At 33.7% G+C, this 19543-nt stretch overlaps 1 protein-coding gene and 1 pseudogene across 1 annotated transcript; one reads left to right on the top strand and one right to left on the bottom strand.

The window, feature by feature from the left end:
• Window positions 1–978: 978 nt before the first annotated feature.
• Window positions 979–5036, bottom strand: LOC107168152 (DUF1676 domain-containing protein Osi6). The gene is made up of 4 exons (XM_015517466.2): window positions 4395–5036; window positions 3571–3791; window positions 3078–3256; window positions 979–1905 (listed from the first exon to the last, which is right to left on the bottom strand). Exons 1-3 carry the CDS (start codon window positions 4864–4866, stop codon window positions 3086–3088), a joined length of 864 nt encoding a protein of 287 aa, XP_015372952.2. The 5' UTR covers window positions 4867–5036; the 3' UTR covers window positions 979–1905; window positions 3078–3085.
• A 7210-nt stretch (window positions 5037–12246) lies between these two features.
• Window positions 12247–19543, top strand: part of LOC149055238 (uncharacterized) — a 429976-nt pseudogene continuing 422679 nt past the window's right edge.

Raw genomic sequence — 19543 nt, 5'->3', positions numbered from 1 at the left:
CATATCAACACACCGCCCACGCCATAATTGTTATTTTCCTGCACAGGACCGAGCGAGTGTCGTGTCCGTAGTCCGTCTATACCTATAATACTACTATTGTACAATGTTTGTGTATATTATATTTTCAAATCGAAAGATAATATTATTCTATTTTATATCGTTATCGACAACCACCCGGGGTCCGTCTGAAGTGGTATAGGTACCGAAGCACTATTGATAACACGACGAGTACCTATACAAGCCACGTCGTGTTAGAAACGTGCCGCAAATGAATAACGCGTTTCCATTCAATTTCCGTAATTGGTTTATCGTGTCAACGTTATTGCAAACCTCACATGTTTTATTATTATTATTTTTTTATGTATGTGCGATGAATGAATCGCAAACAAAGTGAGTGTCTGACAAAGTTGAAATTGGAAAATGTATATATACTTACTATGCGTGTGTGTGTGTGTGTGTGTATAATATGGATTGAGCATACACACACACATATGCACATATGTATGTATATTATGATATTTATAAATGTATATAATGCTTATTCGATTGTGTATTAAAAGATGATGGAATACAATATTATCCAAACGCGTACCTATTGTATATTATTATATTATATTATAACATGTGTATATATTATATTCATAAGCAAGAAAATCGAGCGATTGTAGTAAGTATACTACCAGCTTTACAGGACGATGAGGTTTTTCCGGTGAACACCGCATTATTTCAACTGTCTTAGTGAAAGTTTTTCTGGTTTATTTTTCTAACATAGGGTAGTACCATTACCGTACACGCGGGCAGGCGTTCGTGTAGGCAATTTCGGTGCTGAAGTGCAAACGGACGAATACAAGTGGACATATTATCACAAATTAGTGCAATGTGTAGTATTATGATATTCACCAACGCAGTGTTTGGTCGTCGCAAACTCGCAAAATGAAAGTGATGATGAGATAAAATAATATAGCGAACACTAAAATATAACTTTCGTATTGACATTTTCTTTGGCAATAACTAAATGCGTTTATTTATTAAATAAAAAATACAAATGTTTTACAAAACGGGTAAAAATAAATAAATATAATTATCTTACGTCCGATACGACTAAGTATAATATTAGCGGATAAGCTAATCGAGTCGGTTGTATACGTTGTCAGATAGTATGCGGGTTGTCAAATGGTCGTTATTTTGACGGTCGTCGAGACAGTGTATCACGACGACAGTCAAAGTCAGTGAAGTCAACGAGTGGGGCTATAAAGTCAGTCATGTCCTACACGTAATATTATAATTGTTGATATATTATTATTATGTCTTTGGCACATATCTATTCGTCATTATAATATTATTATGCTATATAATATATGCGTTATGGTTATTTTTGAAAATAAATTATGGTAAAAATATTATATAGGTTCGTTCAGTCAACGTGTCAGTCGTGTGGATGACACCATATCCGTTTCGGGTTTGTCGGGTTAATGTCAACCTACCAAGTAAAGAGTCATATTAAAATTATGCTATTTTAAAAATTAAATAAAAATAATTAACGAGTCGGGGGTGTATATATATATATGACGAGAGGATGATGATATTATATAATTGTCGCGTCGGTTATAATTGTATGTCAGTCACGTGGTCCCTATCGTAGTATAGTCATCGTAAATATACACCAGTAGTCGAATCATCGACTTGTTTGAATAAAAAATGTCGGCAGTCGATGGCTCGTCGTCCCGGTTTCGTATGAGTTACGTGTCGCGCCGCGTCGGAGTCGATGATAATTTGAAATAAATAATTTGTGAGTTTTTTTTTGTATTTTTTTGCTGATGTTGTTTTCACCATTGTTGAACTGCGGCGGGCAAGACCTTGCACAAATATTATATATATACAAATAGTCAGGCTTGCCTTTCACGTCTGGAAACAGAAAAACAAACAAATGCTCGCATTATTATAATAAAAGCGTCGCCATCATCGGACACCGAAAAATCATAAGATTCGACGGTGTGGTGGAGAATTGGGCAAAAAATGAAAAAAATTAAATTTAGTTCTCGGCGTACAATGTTGACCAGAAAACGGCGATTTGATCATCGTAGATAATATTATTATTAGCATCGTATCGTTATTGTTATGACACACACTATATTCGTCGTCAAAAACAGTTCAACGCACATGCACACACATACGGTCACACGTATAACTTAAGATTCTGTTATAATTATAATAATATACATAAGACTACACTGGACACCGCCCGGTTTTACATATAATATAGCCTAGTCGAGGTGAGGATACGATCGAGTTTCTCGGCCTCCGGAAATCCAAATAAACGCTAAACGCCCGAAAACCAGTTTGATAGTTGTACAGCTTTCACTCGGCCGGAAAAACGATCATCAATCGATTCGAAATCTCTAGAACGGGTCTGCGCGTGTGCCACGTGTGTTGCCGAGCGCACAAAATAAGGAATATAATACAAATAAACGAATCACGGCACACCCGGTCCCCCTTGAACTTGCCCGACTTTCACCTTGTCCGTTGACCGTTTCTCCCGAGGGGGTCCCCCGCGTGGTCCAAAAACGATTCGATTACACACACGCCTACAATGCATTGAACATCATCAAAACGTGTATATTATTATTATTTAAACTATACGTGTTATGTTTTAACCGTCGTCGTCGTCGCGTATGTTATATGTATATTATATACTATCCCGGGGCCAGCGATGAAACATTATTACATGTATATATTTTTATAAGGCGATCTAACCATCGGGTGAATGTACAATGACCGGCGGCGGCGAGTTCGATTAAAAACCGACTCCGTCGCCGCCGCCGCCGCCGTCATTAACCTAGAAAACGAGTGCGATGCATTCAGATTGTCCGTCCGGGTTTACGGTCGGACGACCGCGGATTTATATAAAATAACAGCACCGTATTTGTGTGATGTCATCCTTGACCGTCGTTGGTACATCGCGTACGATTTACCATAACATAATACGGGCACGTGTGTGCGTGTGTGTGTGTTATACGGCGGTGGTGATGCTAACAATTATATGTTATGATATTTTACACAAACGTGTTCTGACTTACCGTAGTCTCTATCTGGCAACTGGCTTTTGTCCACCGTAGGCCAAGGTCTGGCCAACGTTGTTGGAGTATGATCCATGGGCATCGTGTCCTCCTCCATAGCTGTCCCATCCGGAGCTGGATGCGCTGTAACCGCTTGGGGCGCTGCTACCGTAGCTACCGTGTGAGGCGTGTGTCTCGATCTGCAATCACCAGAACAAAAACGATTCGTGATTAATAATATTATATTTGAATAACGCGTATCGGGGTTGTGGGAAAATGTGCGTGGTGAATAATATTGTCAACCACGAGACGATAATGATGTGCCCCGGGAAAAGAATTGTTGTGCATAATATACAGAGTTCGCGATCTCTTGAGTTCCGTTGGTCAAAATTATACCTCGAGAGTTTTGAACATATTGTTTTCATTATAATATCGTGCGACACATGAATATTTTGAATTTTGAGTGTTTTAGCCCCCATTATCAGTAAAAAAAAATAATTAACGCGGAACTTACCACTTCATGGTGAGGTGTTTGGTGTTGGCTGGCCAACAATTTTCTGATACCAATGAATCCGGAAACGAGCAGAGAGATGACAGAGGCTAACAGAGCCTTCTTAGCGATCAAAGCGATGACGAAGTAAGCGATGACGACAAAGGCGGATAATTTGACTTTCAGAGCGATCAAGAGTGGGATAAGATGCTTCAAGAACTTCTTCTTCTTGAGGATACCACGGCCTGTTATGAATACGTTTCGTTTTAGTACACAATAATCGAACAAATGCGATATAATTAGATTATAATTCGGTTTGTTTCATTCGACCTATTAGACAGTAATTGCAGCGCTAATCACCAATACATGTGACAGTATTATAACATCGTTAATTAGTCAGAACTATTGAACAAATGTTTAATGACTATTCGAACGCCTCAAGAAGTGTATTTTTTTTAACCATAGTTTTTTTTGATTTTAATTGAAAAGAAATATATAGCGTCATCGAAGTTACAGAACTTGTCAAAATAAATGACAACTATTAATTAAAACGATCTAGTTTTGATCGGTGTTTATGAAAAATTTAAGCATCGAACACAAATCGAAGTAATAAAATAAAACAATGAACCCTATTGTATATAAATATTATGTAAATTGTTAGTCTGTAGTAGAATAAATTATCATTTAGAAAATATGTTGCACATTCTATTTCAGTGTCAAAGTCAGTGTTACTTATAATTTGAGTTCAATTAGAATTCAAAACGTTTAGCTTTAGGTTCATCGTAACGAAGACAAACAATATCATATACCTAACTAAAGTCATTATTATATTGAATTGTGTCGTTTACCTTCTTCGATGTAGTTGGAGATCTTGGATTTGAATTGAGTTGGGATTTGGTCAACAACGCTGCGGGCGGTTTCGGATACTTCGGTGACAATTGGCGACAAGTTCCAGTGGAGGGTCCTCTCTTGGAAGAAACGCATTACCTTGTGCATGGTGAAGTCCTCAAGTGCGGTCTCACGGTCGTTGGAGTCTTTGGCGTTTTCCACTTTGTTGACATCTTCGGCGTTCTCGGCGAGGGACCTACCCTTCTTCTCGGTCTTGACGAGGGACAAACCTCCAATCAGATCAACCTTGTCCTGGTCGAAGAAAGATCGGGCTGCCCGGTAGAATTGTATTTGAGCGCAGGCAAACGAGTCCTGGTGGCCGGCACATCCTTCGTCGATTGGTTTGACCGCCGCTGCGGGGATCGGGTCGGCCGAAGCCAAGCACACGCACGCCGACAACACTACTAATCCGAACTTAAACGCGACACTCATGGTGATGTTTGTTGGTTTTTCGATTTTTCGATCACGAAGAGTTGCTCTGCTGAACGTAGCAAGCTGAAGGTGGACGATGGCTGCTGCTTTTGCTGGCTGGTGTTATTTTGTTGTTGCTGTTGTTGTTCCTTTGAACTGTACGACTGTAATGATACAACTGTCGGGGCGGCCGTCGTATTTATTGTGGAGGCTGCCCGCCGGATTTCGCTTTTTATCAAACCCGCTGCACACGACCGCGCGGCGCGCGTCGTAACTATTTTCGCCCGCCCTCCGCCGCCACGGACCGGACACTGCAACATCCGTCCGGGCAGCCCACTCTGCAGACGTACTCCCCGCCCGCGCCCGCCCATTTTACCCGACTTTCTTGTTCCGTTGTCGTCGTCAGAGGCGGCGGCGGCGCCTTTCTTTGGCCGTGAACGTTTGCGCGCGTACTTGCGCCGCGGACACTGTCGTTATCGTTAACCGTCCACGAAATCGTTAACCATGATATTATAATCCGGTCGCTACCACTTCGACAATATTATTATTGTATACGACGGTTCCGGCGGTGGCCAAATCGAGGACGACACGACTATACGGTTCCAGACTAAGTTTTTTCCGCACACGCAAAACTCAGTTCAGTTCCAGTAATATGCTGCACGCGTGTATTGTAGCCGAAAAGCAGCAGTCGATTCGATATGAAATAATATTATAAGATATTTTATAATAATTTATAATTTTCATGTCGTTTTAATTTCTTACAAGTGCCGTCTGAGAAGAACGAAAAATCCCACGTGCCGATTCTCCACACCGTCGCGTATAATATTATCTCGCCAAAAGAATACTATATTTTAATTCGTCACATATATATTATTATTATTGTTGTGGTTTTATTGTTGTATTATTATTTTACCTACGGACATTGTTTCAGTTTTCTTCTTTTGATTGTTGGTTACCGTAAACCAAAAATATAATTAACGCGTATCTTTCTCCATTTCTCGACATTTGATCAATTCGAAGTAGTCTTCATATTCATACCTCTATAATATAATTTGTTTTCTATAATGGATTTGATCGCTACCTATGCAGTGTTAATGAATAATAATAAATACTTTTTAACATGTTAAATTACGGATTGCAAACTGTTTTTATCCTGTGAGTACAATGTGCGTATTACTCGAATAGTTTTTTCTCAGAGGTGTCAGATAGCAGTAAATTAGGTGTTCGAAAAAAAGTGTGCATATTATTTGAACGTTTCGGATTTTATTTAAATCGCAAGTTCGAAAAGTGTCTATAGAGTTGTTAGTATAGGTTGTTATTTTACCTTTATTTGGTATATTTCAATCGTATCATTGATGTGGACTTTTTAAAAAATTCGTGGGAAGTACAATTTTATAATAATATGCGTGAGTTTAATAAAAAAAAGTGTTGAGACTAAAATTGTGGAAAACCACTAAATATATGCCCATGCTAAAAATGTTTTCAATGCTCTCTAAATTGTAAATATAATATATATTCACAGTTGATTCTTAGTGATTGAGTAACATTTAAAATTTTTTCAAAATACCTATTCCAACCCTAAAAGAACACACACCCAGAAATATTTTTGTGCAGAGTTACGCGATTAAAATATTTCACCTACTTTTTGCATTCTCGGCATGTAGGTACTTCAACTAATTCTAAATACTTTAATTTGCGTACAATAAAAGATTAGGCAGCAATTTACAACAGTAGTCGCGCTTCAACGACGACGGTAAAATGTAATGACTATCGACAGTATAACGACGAAATGAAATACGCAGTCATGGGATGACGACTGTGCCCGGAGATAAGTCATCGGAACGTTTTGAAATAATATTCTTCTTTGGTTTATGATTGTGAGACGACGACGACGTCTGTCTATTTATTGTTTACGTAGCTAACGGCCGGGCGACACACCACAGACGAGCAATGGATCGCCAAAGTCGTATATTATAATATACCGGTCTATCAGCATTGTTTCTCTGTGCAATACAACATTATTATATTATATTATTGTTATCACAATAAATGACTACCTATATATACACGACGTACGGTTATTGTTGCTCACGGCGATCACAATATAGTCATGATTTTCAATCGGCTCGCGTTTACCGATTATTACGCTGCAAAAGTATACGGTACGCAGCTGTATTATGGCGCGCGCGTATATAATACGAATAATATATATGTATAAGCGAATCGTCGTTTTCACTTAATTGTTTTAGCTCGGAGGCAAGCGCCATCGCCCAAGGTGGTCTGTTATTATTGTTATTATTATTATTATTATTATTGTTATCATCATAGTCATCATTATCATTATTGTTATTAAATATTATATTATTACGCCGCTCGCAACTATGCTGCAGCCACGTGCAATACGCCAGTTAAACAGTGCGCGCGCGCGTCACGAAGATCCCTCCTGCCACCCGCTCGTAATCGGAATAAATAATATTCGGCAGACGCGAAAACCGAACCGAATGAAGACTGCAGGGCACTGACAATATTCGTTCATTTCTTTTCGATATTTTTCGGCGTCCACGATAATAATAACATGCGCGCGAATATCAATCGACTTTCGATCAAACGGTTTGATATTAGGTAGGTATAGGTTACCTATTATGTTATACAGGCACCAACAATAATAATATAATAATCACATAATTCACGTCACATATGTGCAGTGATTTCGGCATCGTGCCGGAAGTTTCACTTTTTATTTATTTTTCTCCATATCGGACAAATTTGGACCGTAACTCTCACATTTTTAACAAACCATTTTAATTGAAATTAAACAGAATTCGTGGAAAAAGTTGGGTTAGGACGAATAGAGTCATCTCACTCGTGATCGCTGTCAGATCCGGTCGTTAAAGTCTCTAAACGTGTCAGCGTATACAATAGTAATATTATTATTAACTCGATATCTAATAAACAAAACGTCCAACGTGTCAAACATTCATATTATTATTTAAGTTCTATTACAATTACTTTGATATTTATTCGTTGTTAATATAGGTAATATAATAATATATTAATTTTTTATACGGATATGGTCTTTTGTGATATCCATGTATAAGTATAATGATCGATGGTCTTTGATTTAACAATGGGTCATTTGATGTACAGTATAGTCGTTATACAATGGTGTAAAAAATGTATAACATATTTAGTGTTAAACGCCATTATAAGTCGGAAGTTAATGATTATTATAAATTTCTGTAAGCACCAAAATTTAAACGCCATCCGAAATATTACGTTTTTATGAATATAAATTAATTTATATAAAGATGCTTTCTAACATCAATGATTGAAATGAATAATATACAATTTATGCATGAATGAAATAAAAATAGTTTAAAATCCGGTATTCAAATTCAATGTTAAAATATGTGTTATAACTTTCGCCGATAGGTCAAGAGGCCGTTTACAGACATGTTATATTTATGCTATATAAAAAAAAATTCTTGAACAGGTAGGTAGGTACATATTCCGGTTTTATTTTTAGTTTTTATTAATGAGTCTGCTTTCAGATTACTGTGTTGACTTCGTTTTCGAAGTATATTGTAACAGGCAAATTCGGGTATAAACGTATAATTATAAATGTTTATTACTTTTTGAATTGATATTGCTACAATTATGTTGATGAATGATACCATGTACATTTATGTTTCATAAAACATAAAACTACAGTATGTTCGTCCACTGTTTTATTCATTTTATACAATTTGATGGCATTTATGCATTTGCACAGTATATTTTATTATTGTATGTAACGTTTCAAAAATCAGCGAACAAATGTTCTCAAACGATAGTAAGCCATTTTCAATATTATATAAGTTGCAAGTGAAATAATAATGTACACGATTAACTTCTCAACTTATAGGCTATAGGCCTATAGACGGCTACTACAAAACCAGGCTATAGCTAAACCAAACCTTAGATTTTTAAAATTATAGTGTTCTGATGCAATTTTAAATTTTGTCAATTCAAATTTCATCTCAATTCATACTATTCGGTTTGACGTAACTTTTTTGTAACTAATAGTATACGTTTTATCTGTAAATTTTTTTTTTTCATGTACATTCATTTCGTGAAAATAATTTTATTATTCTGTTATATTACGACAGATAAAATGTAGTAAGTTGAGTACGCGGAGTACGGCTATTAAACTAAAAAAGTAGTTGTAAATAAAAATCTCGTCAGTTCCGGGAGTAATATTTTTATTTTCTATCAAAAACAAATATTATATAACATCGTATAATCAAGGGAAACTATTTTTATATATCGTGTTATAAATCGTAATTCGTTTTATATATTATCGTCTCCACTTTTACTTACTGTTGTTTCTATACTACTGACATTTTTCACGGTACCAACATAATATTGTTCGTAATATTGTTTTCCAATTATATAAAACTTGTAATATTTCAATCGAATTAATCGAATATTGTAATAGGACTAATAGAAGAAGATTAGATACAGCTGGAGTACACGAAGTAGTATATACACCTAAGTACTTGGATATAATTATTATTAGACAATAATGCTGTTTCATCATTACAATTATCTACAGGCTATAATATTTCTCTAATTGACGAAAGAAAACAATAATTAACGAAAAACGTTTAAAATTCAATATGCCTGTCAATCAGTAATATATAATTTTAAACGATACAGACATTGTGCAGGCGTAATACCAAGTCAGCTATGCTGTCTATACTCATGTATATCCGTCATAATATCATATTATGAGAACGAGAAAAGTGAAAATATTAATGTTATCTAATTAATAATAATAAAGTGTAGAAAAGGAGCAACGATAATTATTTTTCAATTTCTTCAGAAATATCATACTTAGGTAATATTGACAACATATCATACAAAATAATCGTTTTCGGTAGGTAATCATTATTGGAAATAATTATTGTAAGCATTATTAATTATTAGTTATATAATCAGTCTGACTGTTTGTGTTTGTATACCTAATTATGACGAACAGGACCGAAGGTCATTCAGTAACATTATTGAGTCTATATTTATTTGGCAAATAAAAAAATATTTCATAAGATCATAAGGAATCTGAAAAAAAAATGTCTATTATGTTAAATAGACATGTAATTTGAACGAAAAATAAATTAAAATTATTTACTAGTTTATGTTTATAGGTGATAAATAATAATGCGGCTATATATTAAAGTTTATTGCGTTACGTATTTCGTATAATATTTACAGTACACGCTGTATTTCAAGCAAAAAAAAATTACCATTTTTATTCCTATACGCGTAAATCAGAACGAAACAAACATTAATATTATATTAGGTATATGTTATTAGACAAGAACATTTATTTTTATTTTTATTTTTTTTTAATAAATGGAGATAAAAACGACTACGGTTTTGACGCTGCAGCAGGTTATTTTATATTCTTACATTTTTTTTTTTAGAAGAAGGAAAAGATCATAATTTCCGATCACGTTCTTTATTTGGTATCAGCTAATACGTAGGTATCTGTATTAAAAGTGACCTGGATCCAGAGACGTGATGGGAGAGTAATCTCCGACGTGCTCGACAATTATTATCATTCTTATAACATTGTACCCACATCGGACACAATCAGCGAGACTATGCGTTTAACGTCTGCAGGACGTCTAGAACGACAGGACGTCAAATAGATATTCATCTGCTCCGTGTCTCTGCTCGGCGAAGTCCGTCATCATCGTCGTTTAAACGCGAACGAACCCGACCTCAACGGTGTGCGTACATAATATTACAATATTATTATTCAACGATCTTCGAGTAATGTACGTGTACGTTTGTGGTCAATATTTTTATTTTTTTAAAGACAGTTAAAAGTGATTACATGTACAGTATATATTATTCTATATTATAATATTGATCGAAACGTCATAGGCTATGTATAATGGGTAGGTCATATTATTATCATAATATCATAAGTAACAGCTGCTGATTTTGTCACACTTCTTGATAGTATTTTTATTGCTTCAACGATCGTCGTGTAACGTAAGTGTCAGCGCGTTACATTATTTTATTTAAAGACAGTAATAATAATAATTATGCATACGACGCATATTTTTTATTATGATATTGTTCAAAATGGCATCTAAAGGTTCTACAATATTATAATAGTTGCTGTGGTCACTTTCTTCTTCCATCGCAACGAATGTTATAAATACAACTATCGCGATATTATAGTAAAAGTGATTGTGACATACTACTATAGAGTTTTAAAGTTTAAGTCTAACCATGTTTAACACATATTATGCTATTATGATATATATATAATATAGTTTGCGGTCACAGATAATAAATAGTATAATTTTTGTACATCATATAATGGCCGTGCGCCGCCTGTTGACATTGCCGCAGTTTATTGTAACGATTGTCAGAAGGTTTTTGTGGTTTTCAAAATATTTTAACGCCTTCCTATTATTTTAACCAGCAAAAAATAACCACATAATTGAATCGTTTATAATACCACTCTGAATATTATATTATACTAGTTCAAAATCTAGATTGGAATAAATATTCATCGGAAGAGGATATTATTATAATTATTTATTTATAAACTTTTTTCATGATTCATTTTATTTTTAGGTGCATCTTTTTTTATATACATGTCTATATAATAATATAATATGATTGTTTTAAACTCATTATTCGACTCTTATGTAAATAAAAAAATAAAAATAAAGTAGGTAAACCTATCTTCTCTTAAAAATAAATCTATAATATAAAAATGAATCGCAAAATGTGTTGGTAAGCGCATAACTCAACAACGCCTGGACCAATTTGGCCAATTTTTTTTTAATGTTCGTTGAAGTTCAAGGATCGTTTTTACAGTGAGAAAAATTCGAATAATTGCTGGGAAGACCCTAAAAACAGCCCTTTTTTTTTAAACGGTCCTTACTATAATATGGATGGTATAATATTGATCGTCTTCACGGCAATGTAATCACTGATCAAGAACATTATCTATGGTGGTCGATTATTTTTGAGCTCTCTATTAATGAACGATTAAAATTATAATGATTTAGTTGATGAATAATTTACAATGCCATTACATTTTTTATTCATTATTCGTGTATGTATATTATTTAAAGACGTACATTTTTACTAAAAAAGTTGAAAATTGAAACATCAACAAACTGTCAATATGTCGTAAGTGTTGTTTTTCTTGGATTTTCTGTTACCTACTCTACTGAATTTGCTTTTGTCAACTGATACATGAATTAAATTCGTGTATCGTGGTTTGCGCAGAGTGTTAAGTTACCTATGATCACTAATTATTGCATGTGACACAATAATTTATATTTGATATGCCTCCTATACGCCGAAGGAATTTAGGTAGAAAAACCCGAAATGCTGCAAACCAAGGTAATTACCAATCTAACCAAAGGGCACAAGAACGTGACGACTGAAATGAACGTGAAAGAATTCGGATATCACAAACGCGTGAAGCGCGAGCGCGACATTCAACTAATAATCGCGCAAGTTTGAATCGAGCTGCTTTCAGTTACGATGTGTCAATTGACTACTACTAAAAATTGATCTACGTTGGGCACATAACAATTTAGTAAAGAGGTCTATTATAGAACAATTACAAACTTTATTTCATGAACACAATCAATTGATTAAAATTGTAAAATAAAATAAAAATAAAATTATCAATTGTTTAAAACTGCACTGGATCTGATGCCAAAATTGTAATCAGAGCTGATAAAACACTTGCGGGCTGCGGGTCAACATGCAATACGTTTTAATGCACCAACTACTGATGAAGTTGTTATCGCTGTAGTTGGAGAAAACTTGGAATCCTGTGATATTGTTTTACATCGTCGGAATGATCGATTACAACGTATAAAGGAAACACACCGCTCATATGATGCACTGCAATATCCCATTATATTTTGGCAAGGTGAAGATGGCTATGATTTCTCAATAAAAATGATAAATTAAATAAATTAAGGTGATACAAATTAAATTAAATAACAAATAACAAATAAAATTGAATAAAACTGAATAAAGTTTGAGTCATATGGAGATGGTACATTTAACGGGCAACGAAGTGCACGGGATCAGCTAGTAAATTATAAATTCATCTGCTTTGTATCATATTTATTATAATGTTGAGAGGATGGTCACATTTTTACTCTCCCCCACCACAATATTAATTTTATTCATGATTTTCGTTTATAGAAGAAAAATTGTTATAATAAAAATAAGTCTATGAACATTATTATTTGTGGCCATTGTCACGGATAAGGTATAAACAAATAATAATGGTACTAAAAATGTAGTGCCTACATATACATATAGGCATATACATATATATATACACATATTATATAAATAAAGAAAATTATTGGTGAGGAAATTACTAAAGCAACTCAGTGCTTTGCTATAATATAATAAACTCGATGAGTTCTTATTGCTTCGTTATAGGTAACTATAACTATAGGACTATTCAAACATGATCTTCGTTTTGGCTCACAAAAATCGAATTATTTTTTTGTTTGAATAATATTTTATAGGGGTTTCACCATGCAGAATACACCATGCCGATTTTTCCACAAACAGAAATATACTACAATCGAGACATGCCAATAAATCACTTTACTTTATATTTGTTTTATAATTTTGTAGAGAGAAAAATTTGGTTTAAGCTATTGATCCATTTTAAAAAAAATGCACTTTAATTCCAAAATATTAATATTTTTGACATTTTTGTTGTATCTTATTGCATGTTGGTCCATTAGTTCGCTTATCAAAACTTTAAATACCTATTTTTAACTCATAAATTAGTCGTCTTTGATTTGGTTCCCATTTGTCGAAATATTAAAAAAATAAATATTTTACTTTAGAATGTGAAATTAAAACTATATGTTGTCACTCAACAACATTATATATGTATAAAAAAGTTTTTTGACATAAAATGCTCTTATTATGACTTGAAACAATTAAAAATTATTTCCAAAAACGTTATAGGTACATACTATTTGAAATAATAATTTTATTATGTTACCTAAATGGATTTAACCTAACCTGAATGGTTTATACGTGGTGGTACTTACGTGCAGTGTATGAGCTTTAGCTGCAAACTTCGGATACCGGGAGGGAGACATATGGCGACACATTTAAAACCTGAACATAATATAGTTGGTGCACAATACTTAATTGTTTTTAATAACATCATCGATTGATTACTAAATCATGAGTAAGTCAAGTTTTATAAATAATTTCAAATGCTAATACTGATTTGAGAATTTTGAAAGGTCGTTGCAACGTTTACGATATAAAAATGGATTTTTACAGACGCCCTAAATACAATCGTTTAATGGATGCTTTGATTTCTCCACCTCTGAAATCGATTTCTAATCAGACGTGCTTGCCGATAACGATACGTGCTAACAAGTACGGAAAAATGTGGTTACCGCAGCGTTAGGGTCCAGCCCCGATTTTTGACCCTATGCCCTTCCCGTGCCAGACTGTAAATCGGCGAGAATTCCAAAACGTGCTTTGATCTGCAAGACGTGTGGATCCACAACAATATGCAGTCTGTAGGTTTTTAAGCGGCACGCTCCAGCTCGGTCATCCGGAATGGAGATTAGCACCAGTCACGTCTGACGACCGCGCAGTGGCGTAGCGTTCCGCGTATTCCAACGCCATCAGCTAACCGAGTCCGAGTCAACATATCTACATATAATAACAATAATAATTACCGTACTCCATCGTACGCATATATTATAGACATTGGCAGTAGGTATACGCGAAAACCACGTTCGGTATAGACGATATCCACGGCAGTGTGCGTTTTACACTTAAGATATGTCTGGAACCAGACCATAGTATGAGAAGACGATTGACTGTATTGCTCAAACAATTAGAGCTAATAGGTAACTACGATTTATCCGATAGTGATGACGATTTTTTGCTAGTCTTGTAGTGGCTATAATTTAGTAATATCATTGGGATACAATCTGAAACGTAAAACAAATATGAAAACTGTAGCGCACAAACGGAGAATGGCTATAAGCGTTAAAAATGAATCTAAATCCGGAAACGAATTTATCCAGCGTGACTTATGCGTGTTAAACAAACACCCACTATCTATGCTTCGTATATTGTGATATACTTAATTGTATTATTATTGTATATTAAATTATTTTTATAGTGTTTGGATTTTGTCATTTTTGTATAATTTAATGGTTTTATTAATTTTTACTCCAATTGTTTTACAGTAGTTTCCGCTTAACGCAGTATTCGTGGTTAATCGACTCGTAATTTGGAACAAAACAGTTAACATTGGCGCTTAAATTAAAACAGATAAAATTCGTATATATTGATTGCTCACTGGGAAATGAGGTTAATTTTATTAAAATACTTAACTGCATTTTACGTGTATCGTTGTTTGTTAAGGTTTTCACAAAAAAAAAAATAAAAAAATGTCAATGTCATTTGACACTGTTATCATATCATTTTGTCATGGGTCGTACGCGCTAACAAGTCTCCTCTCACCTCACTAAACAATGCAAATAATTATATTATAATATTTTATATCAACCGTTTATTGCAATCAATCGTTCGGTCCACGAGACGTATTTATCCGACGTGCGGAATCTTACCATAGTCTTAAAAGGTCATCCGCGAATGCGCAGTAATTTAGTATTGTGATATGCGTAGTACACGAGGCGATTTGTCATCTATATCCTTTTTTGTCATTTTTGCAATTGCTTATTAATTATTATTATTGTGATTACTATTATTCATAATAGATAATATTATTGATCTCGGACGTGTAGTTCCCGTTATATATAGAGGATATCTACGAACACACACGTGTGTAATACGTCTACGTCTCGCATAGGTATAGTGTTATAATAGTATATAATATATGATATGTATAATATGCACACTCGATTTATTTGTTTGCTCTAGTTTCTCAGCCAGATATCAGCTTCGGGCGCCATTCGGCATCGGCGGACTGAGAACCGTGGCCCGGGGGGCGTACGCACCGTGCGATCGGATTTGAAAATCAGTCCCGGTCGTCGTATAGCGCAATAATAATCATGACCCGTCCGATATACGACCTATAAGCTCATTTGCATGTGTCGACCCGTCCGCGCGTAGAATTTCGCGGCGGTCTCCCAAGGCCGTCGATTTTCCCGTCGAACCGCAGACCCGACCCAGTTTCGATAATATTATTATTACTATATATATAGTATTAACTACGATTATCGTTATCATTATTGTCTCTACGTGTGACACATTGTTTAAGAATTATTAATGGTGTATTTATGTATAGGTATGCGACGAACCGGAAGAAAACTGACCTGGCTAGGAAATTGGAAAAACTCAAGAAAAATGTATTGCGGGTGGACTTTGTTTTTTATAATTATAAAAATTATTACTTTTTATATGTTATACACTTATACCCACAATTTATAATAATGTATTAATTTAAAAATGCGTTATTCGTACGGCTATCTGCAGGTGTATATAAATGATAAGATGATCTAGGTACATTTTATTTTAAATACGTTCAGATTCTTTTCGAAATAGGTACCTACATAGCTGTTACACAAATATTATGATTGTATACGTTAGAAAGAAATGCGCTGATTAAATTTGAACACAAGTGGTAGATTTACGGTCAAAATTGTTTGACTCTGAGTGAATACTCTAGGTTTTTATCTTCCTCTTTCGTTACTAAACGGAGTCAGTAATTCGTTAATATTCCATCAAAATCCCCGACCATTTCAAATTGCCTTACAGCTTTTCTTTAACACACTAAAAAAGTAGATATACAAAATTATTACTACTCGTTATGTGCAACCTTCCAATATCTTACTTTGTATTTATAATTTTTAATAAATTGTACTAAAAACATAATGAATTTAAATCAATTTAATATGTATATATAATTGGTATTTTTTTTTCCTCGAATATCGTATTTTAATTACACAAATAAATTACACTGTACGTTATTATATTAAAAATATTATACTAACTGCAGCACACTAACCGCCACATCTAAGACCATTCATATACGATGACTATGATGAATGAGCAATTGCCATTGCGTGTATATTATTAATTACAAAATCACTGTACGCCCGGGGCTTACCGTAGGTATACCTACCAGAAGTATTTAAAATACTTGGATGCACCTAACCCCATGCAGACCGTTATTAAAGGTGAATCCAATCCAGTTTTCTAAAAAAAAAAATTGAAATCTATGTCCATAATAATAATAATCGTCAGAAAGGCGTACAAACCACGTACTCCACGACTCTGTTATTGTCTGAGCGGCACAAAAACCGTAAAAGCCATACGTCGCGTTGTTCAATGTTTGAACATTAATTTTATTCATATTTTTTATTACAATTATTATTATATGAAGTACGGAACAGAGATAAGTTAACGTATACACATACGTGTGCACATAATATTATCATTGGTAGGTATTTACATACAATATTTTACGGTTATTTGTATGAACGACTCGAGATAAACAAACTCAACGATGTTTTCTGTGAAATATATGCAAAAAATTTAAAAATATAATAATAATTATATTATATTATATCTTATTGTGAGGTCAGAGTTGTTTATGGGAGTTAGTATCTTACACGAAATGAGGTTAGATGAAATATTAACTTAAAACATACCTACACTCGAGCTAACTGTACATATTATATTATTTATTTTTTTAAACATGCATTATTATTATGATATGATAGGTAGGTACACATACGCGCTACCTACTAAATTTACCGAATTCATTTTATCTCACACTGAGTTATAGGTTAATAATATATAAATGTATCTGGTTTGATGATGCGAAAACGGCCAGAACTTGAGATGATGCCAATGACAGAAGATTGGTATCCTCGTAACCATTAGTCGATTCCGAGTACGATGAAATGCGTATACCTTCCGCCTTAGAACGATCTAACACTTTTGTGTGTTCACACCGACGACGACTTTATTATTACAATATGTCGGTGTGCCGATCGACCTTGTTCGCGTGGAATAAAAATAGAAATGCGGAACATGTTACTATAATATCACTTTGGTATTTACATTTTGGTCACCCTTTCGGTACTCACTTAAAATCTTCTGATGAGATAATTGATATTCAAACAATATAATTTTAAAAAGCAGTCACGTGCCTATTCATGGAACATGTTTACAATATTTTTAAATGGGTCAAACAAATCCAATATTGACCTAGGGCCACTGGCTGCTGCGGTAATTGCTCGACTCATCGGACTGCAGATTATTGTTTTGCTGTACCGGGTGATTCTTTGATCATTGAACACTTATTAGTTCAAAAATTATTAATGTTTTTGAAAATATTATTTTACATAGTTTCAAGTTGTTAAAAAACCAACGTTTTTATTAAAAAATTATATTTTTAAATATTTTTTTTCCTTATAATTTTTTAAGTTTTCCACTTTTTTGAATGACAACATAGAGTTTTAATTTCATATTCCAAAGCAGAATATTTTTCTAAGTATTTTGATTAATAAAAATCGAATTTAGGACGAGTATTTATGAGTTATAAGTATTTAAAGTTTAGACAATCGGAGCAGTGGTCAAACATTTTGCGGGGTAACCCTGTACCACTCAACTCTGTCAATCTAAACTTTAAATACTTATAACTCATAAACTACTCGTCCTAAATTCGATTTGTATGAATCAAAATACTTAGAAAAATATTCTAATTTGGAATATGAAATTAAAACTCTATGTAGTCATTCAAAAAAGTAAAAAAACTTAAAAATTATAAGGATGAAAAATATTTTAAAATAACATTTTTTAACAAATACGTTGGGTTTTTAACTTGAAACTATGTAAAAAAATATTTTCAAAAACATTAGTATTTTTTTAAATAATGAGTGTTCAGTGATCAAAGAATCACCTGGTATAGCGTCCTACGTATACTTTCGCGATGATGGACATTTTTATAAAATTCACAACAAATGATTGTCGTTCAACTGTCTTGTTACGAAAATTATGTTTTTATAGATGCCTGCGAGTCTTTTGGACAAGACGATAGTAATTTTATCGCGTTCAAAGGTAAACGAAACGTGGACATCAGCTATATAACAACTTATCGACGAATAATCTTCCAATAATAATTGAGATCGTTCCATAAATCAAAATATTATTTTTATTATCAATTCCAGATTATTAATATATTTTTTTTAATTATAATTTTCTTATTGTTATGTTTTACACACTTAGGAACCAAGCAAATTTCAAATCATATATTATTCATATTATGCTTTTCCTTGCTGCAGTGGATAGTGTTTCCATGGGAAGCAAAATAATTGAAATAATTACCAATGTATATTATATTATATGTTATTAGTAAGTTATATGTGTCATTACATCTGCAATGCCCGCGCGCGATCAACCAATCCTTTCTTTCACTAAAATAACATTCCATAAAAATTATGTTGTTATCTTGCTGCAGTGAATAACTCAATTGAGCTGTTTCTTTCATATTATTATTATTCTTATAAGAGATGAATATACCAGAATTACAACTTTCTTCGCAGTTGATTCAGTTTAACGATGGTTTTACGCCACATTTACGCATACACTTCATGACATTATTCCTACAATAATATTATTATTTTATAAGAAT

This window comes from Diuraphis noxia, unplaced genomic scaffold (genome assembly GCF_037042655.1).
Source record: "Diuraphis noxia isolate RWA-SAM2 unplaced genomic scaffold, SU_Dnox_SAM2 contig0005, whole genome shotgun sequence".
Classification (NCBI taxonomy): Eukaryota; Metazoa; Arthropoda; class Insecta; order Hemiptera; family Aphididae; genus Diuraphis; species Diuraphis noxia.
The sequence above is the reverse complement of the archived record's forward strand: the minus strand, read 5'-3'. Positions and strand labels throughout refer to the sequence as shown.

Excerpts from the sequence above, each read along its gene's own strand:
- LOC107168152 (XM_015517466.2), bottom strand. The coding sequence starts at position 4,866 with ATGAGTGTCGCGTTTAAGTTCGGATTAGTAGTGTTGTCGGCGTGCGTG. Across the intron at positions 3,792-4,394 it reads CTCCAACTACATCGAAGAAG|GCCGTGGTATCCTCAAGAAG; the intron begins GTAAACGACACA and ends TATTCATAACAG. Across the intron at positions 3,257-3,570 it reads AAACACCTCACCATGAAGTG|ATCGAGACACACGCCTCACA; the intron begins GTAAGTTCCGCG and ends TGGTGATTGCAG.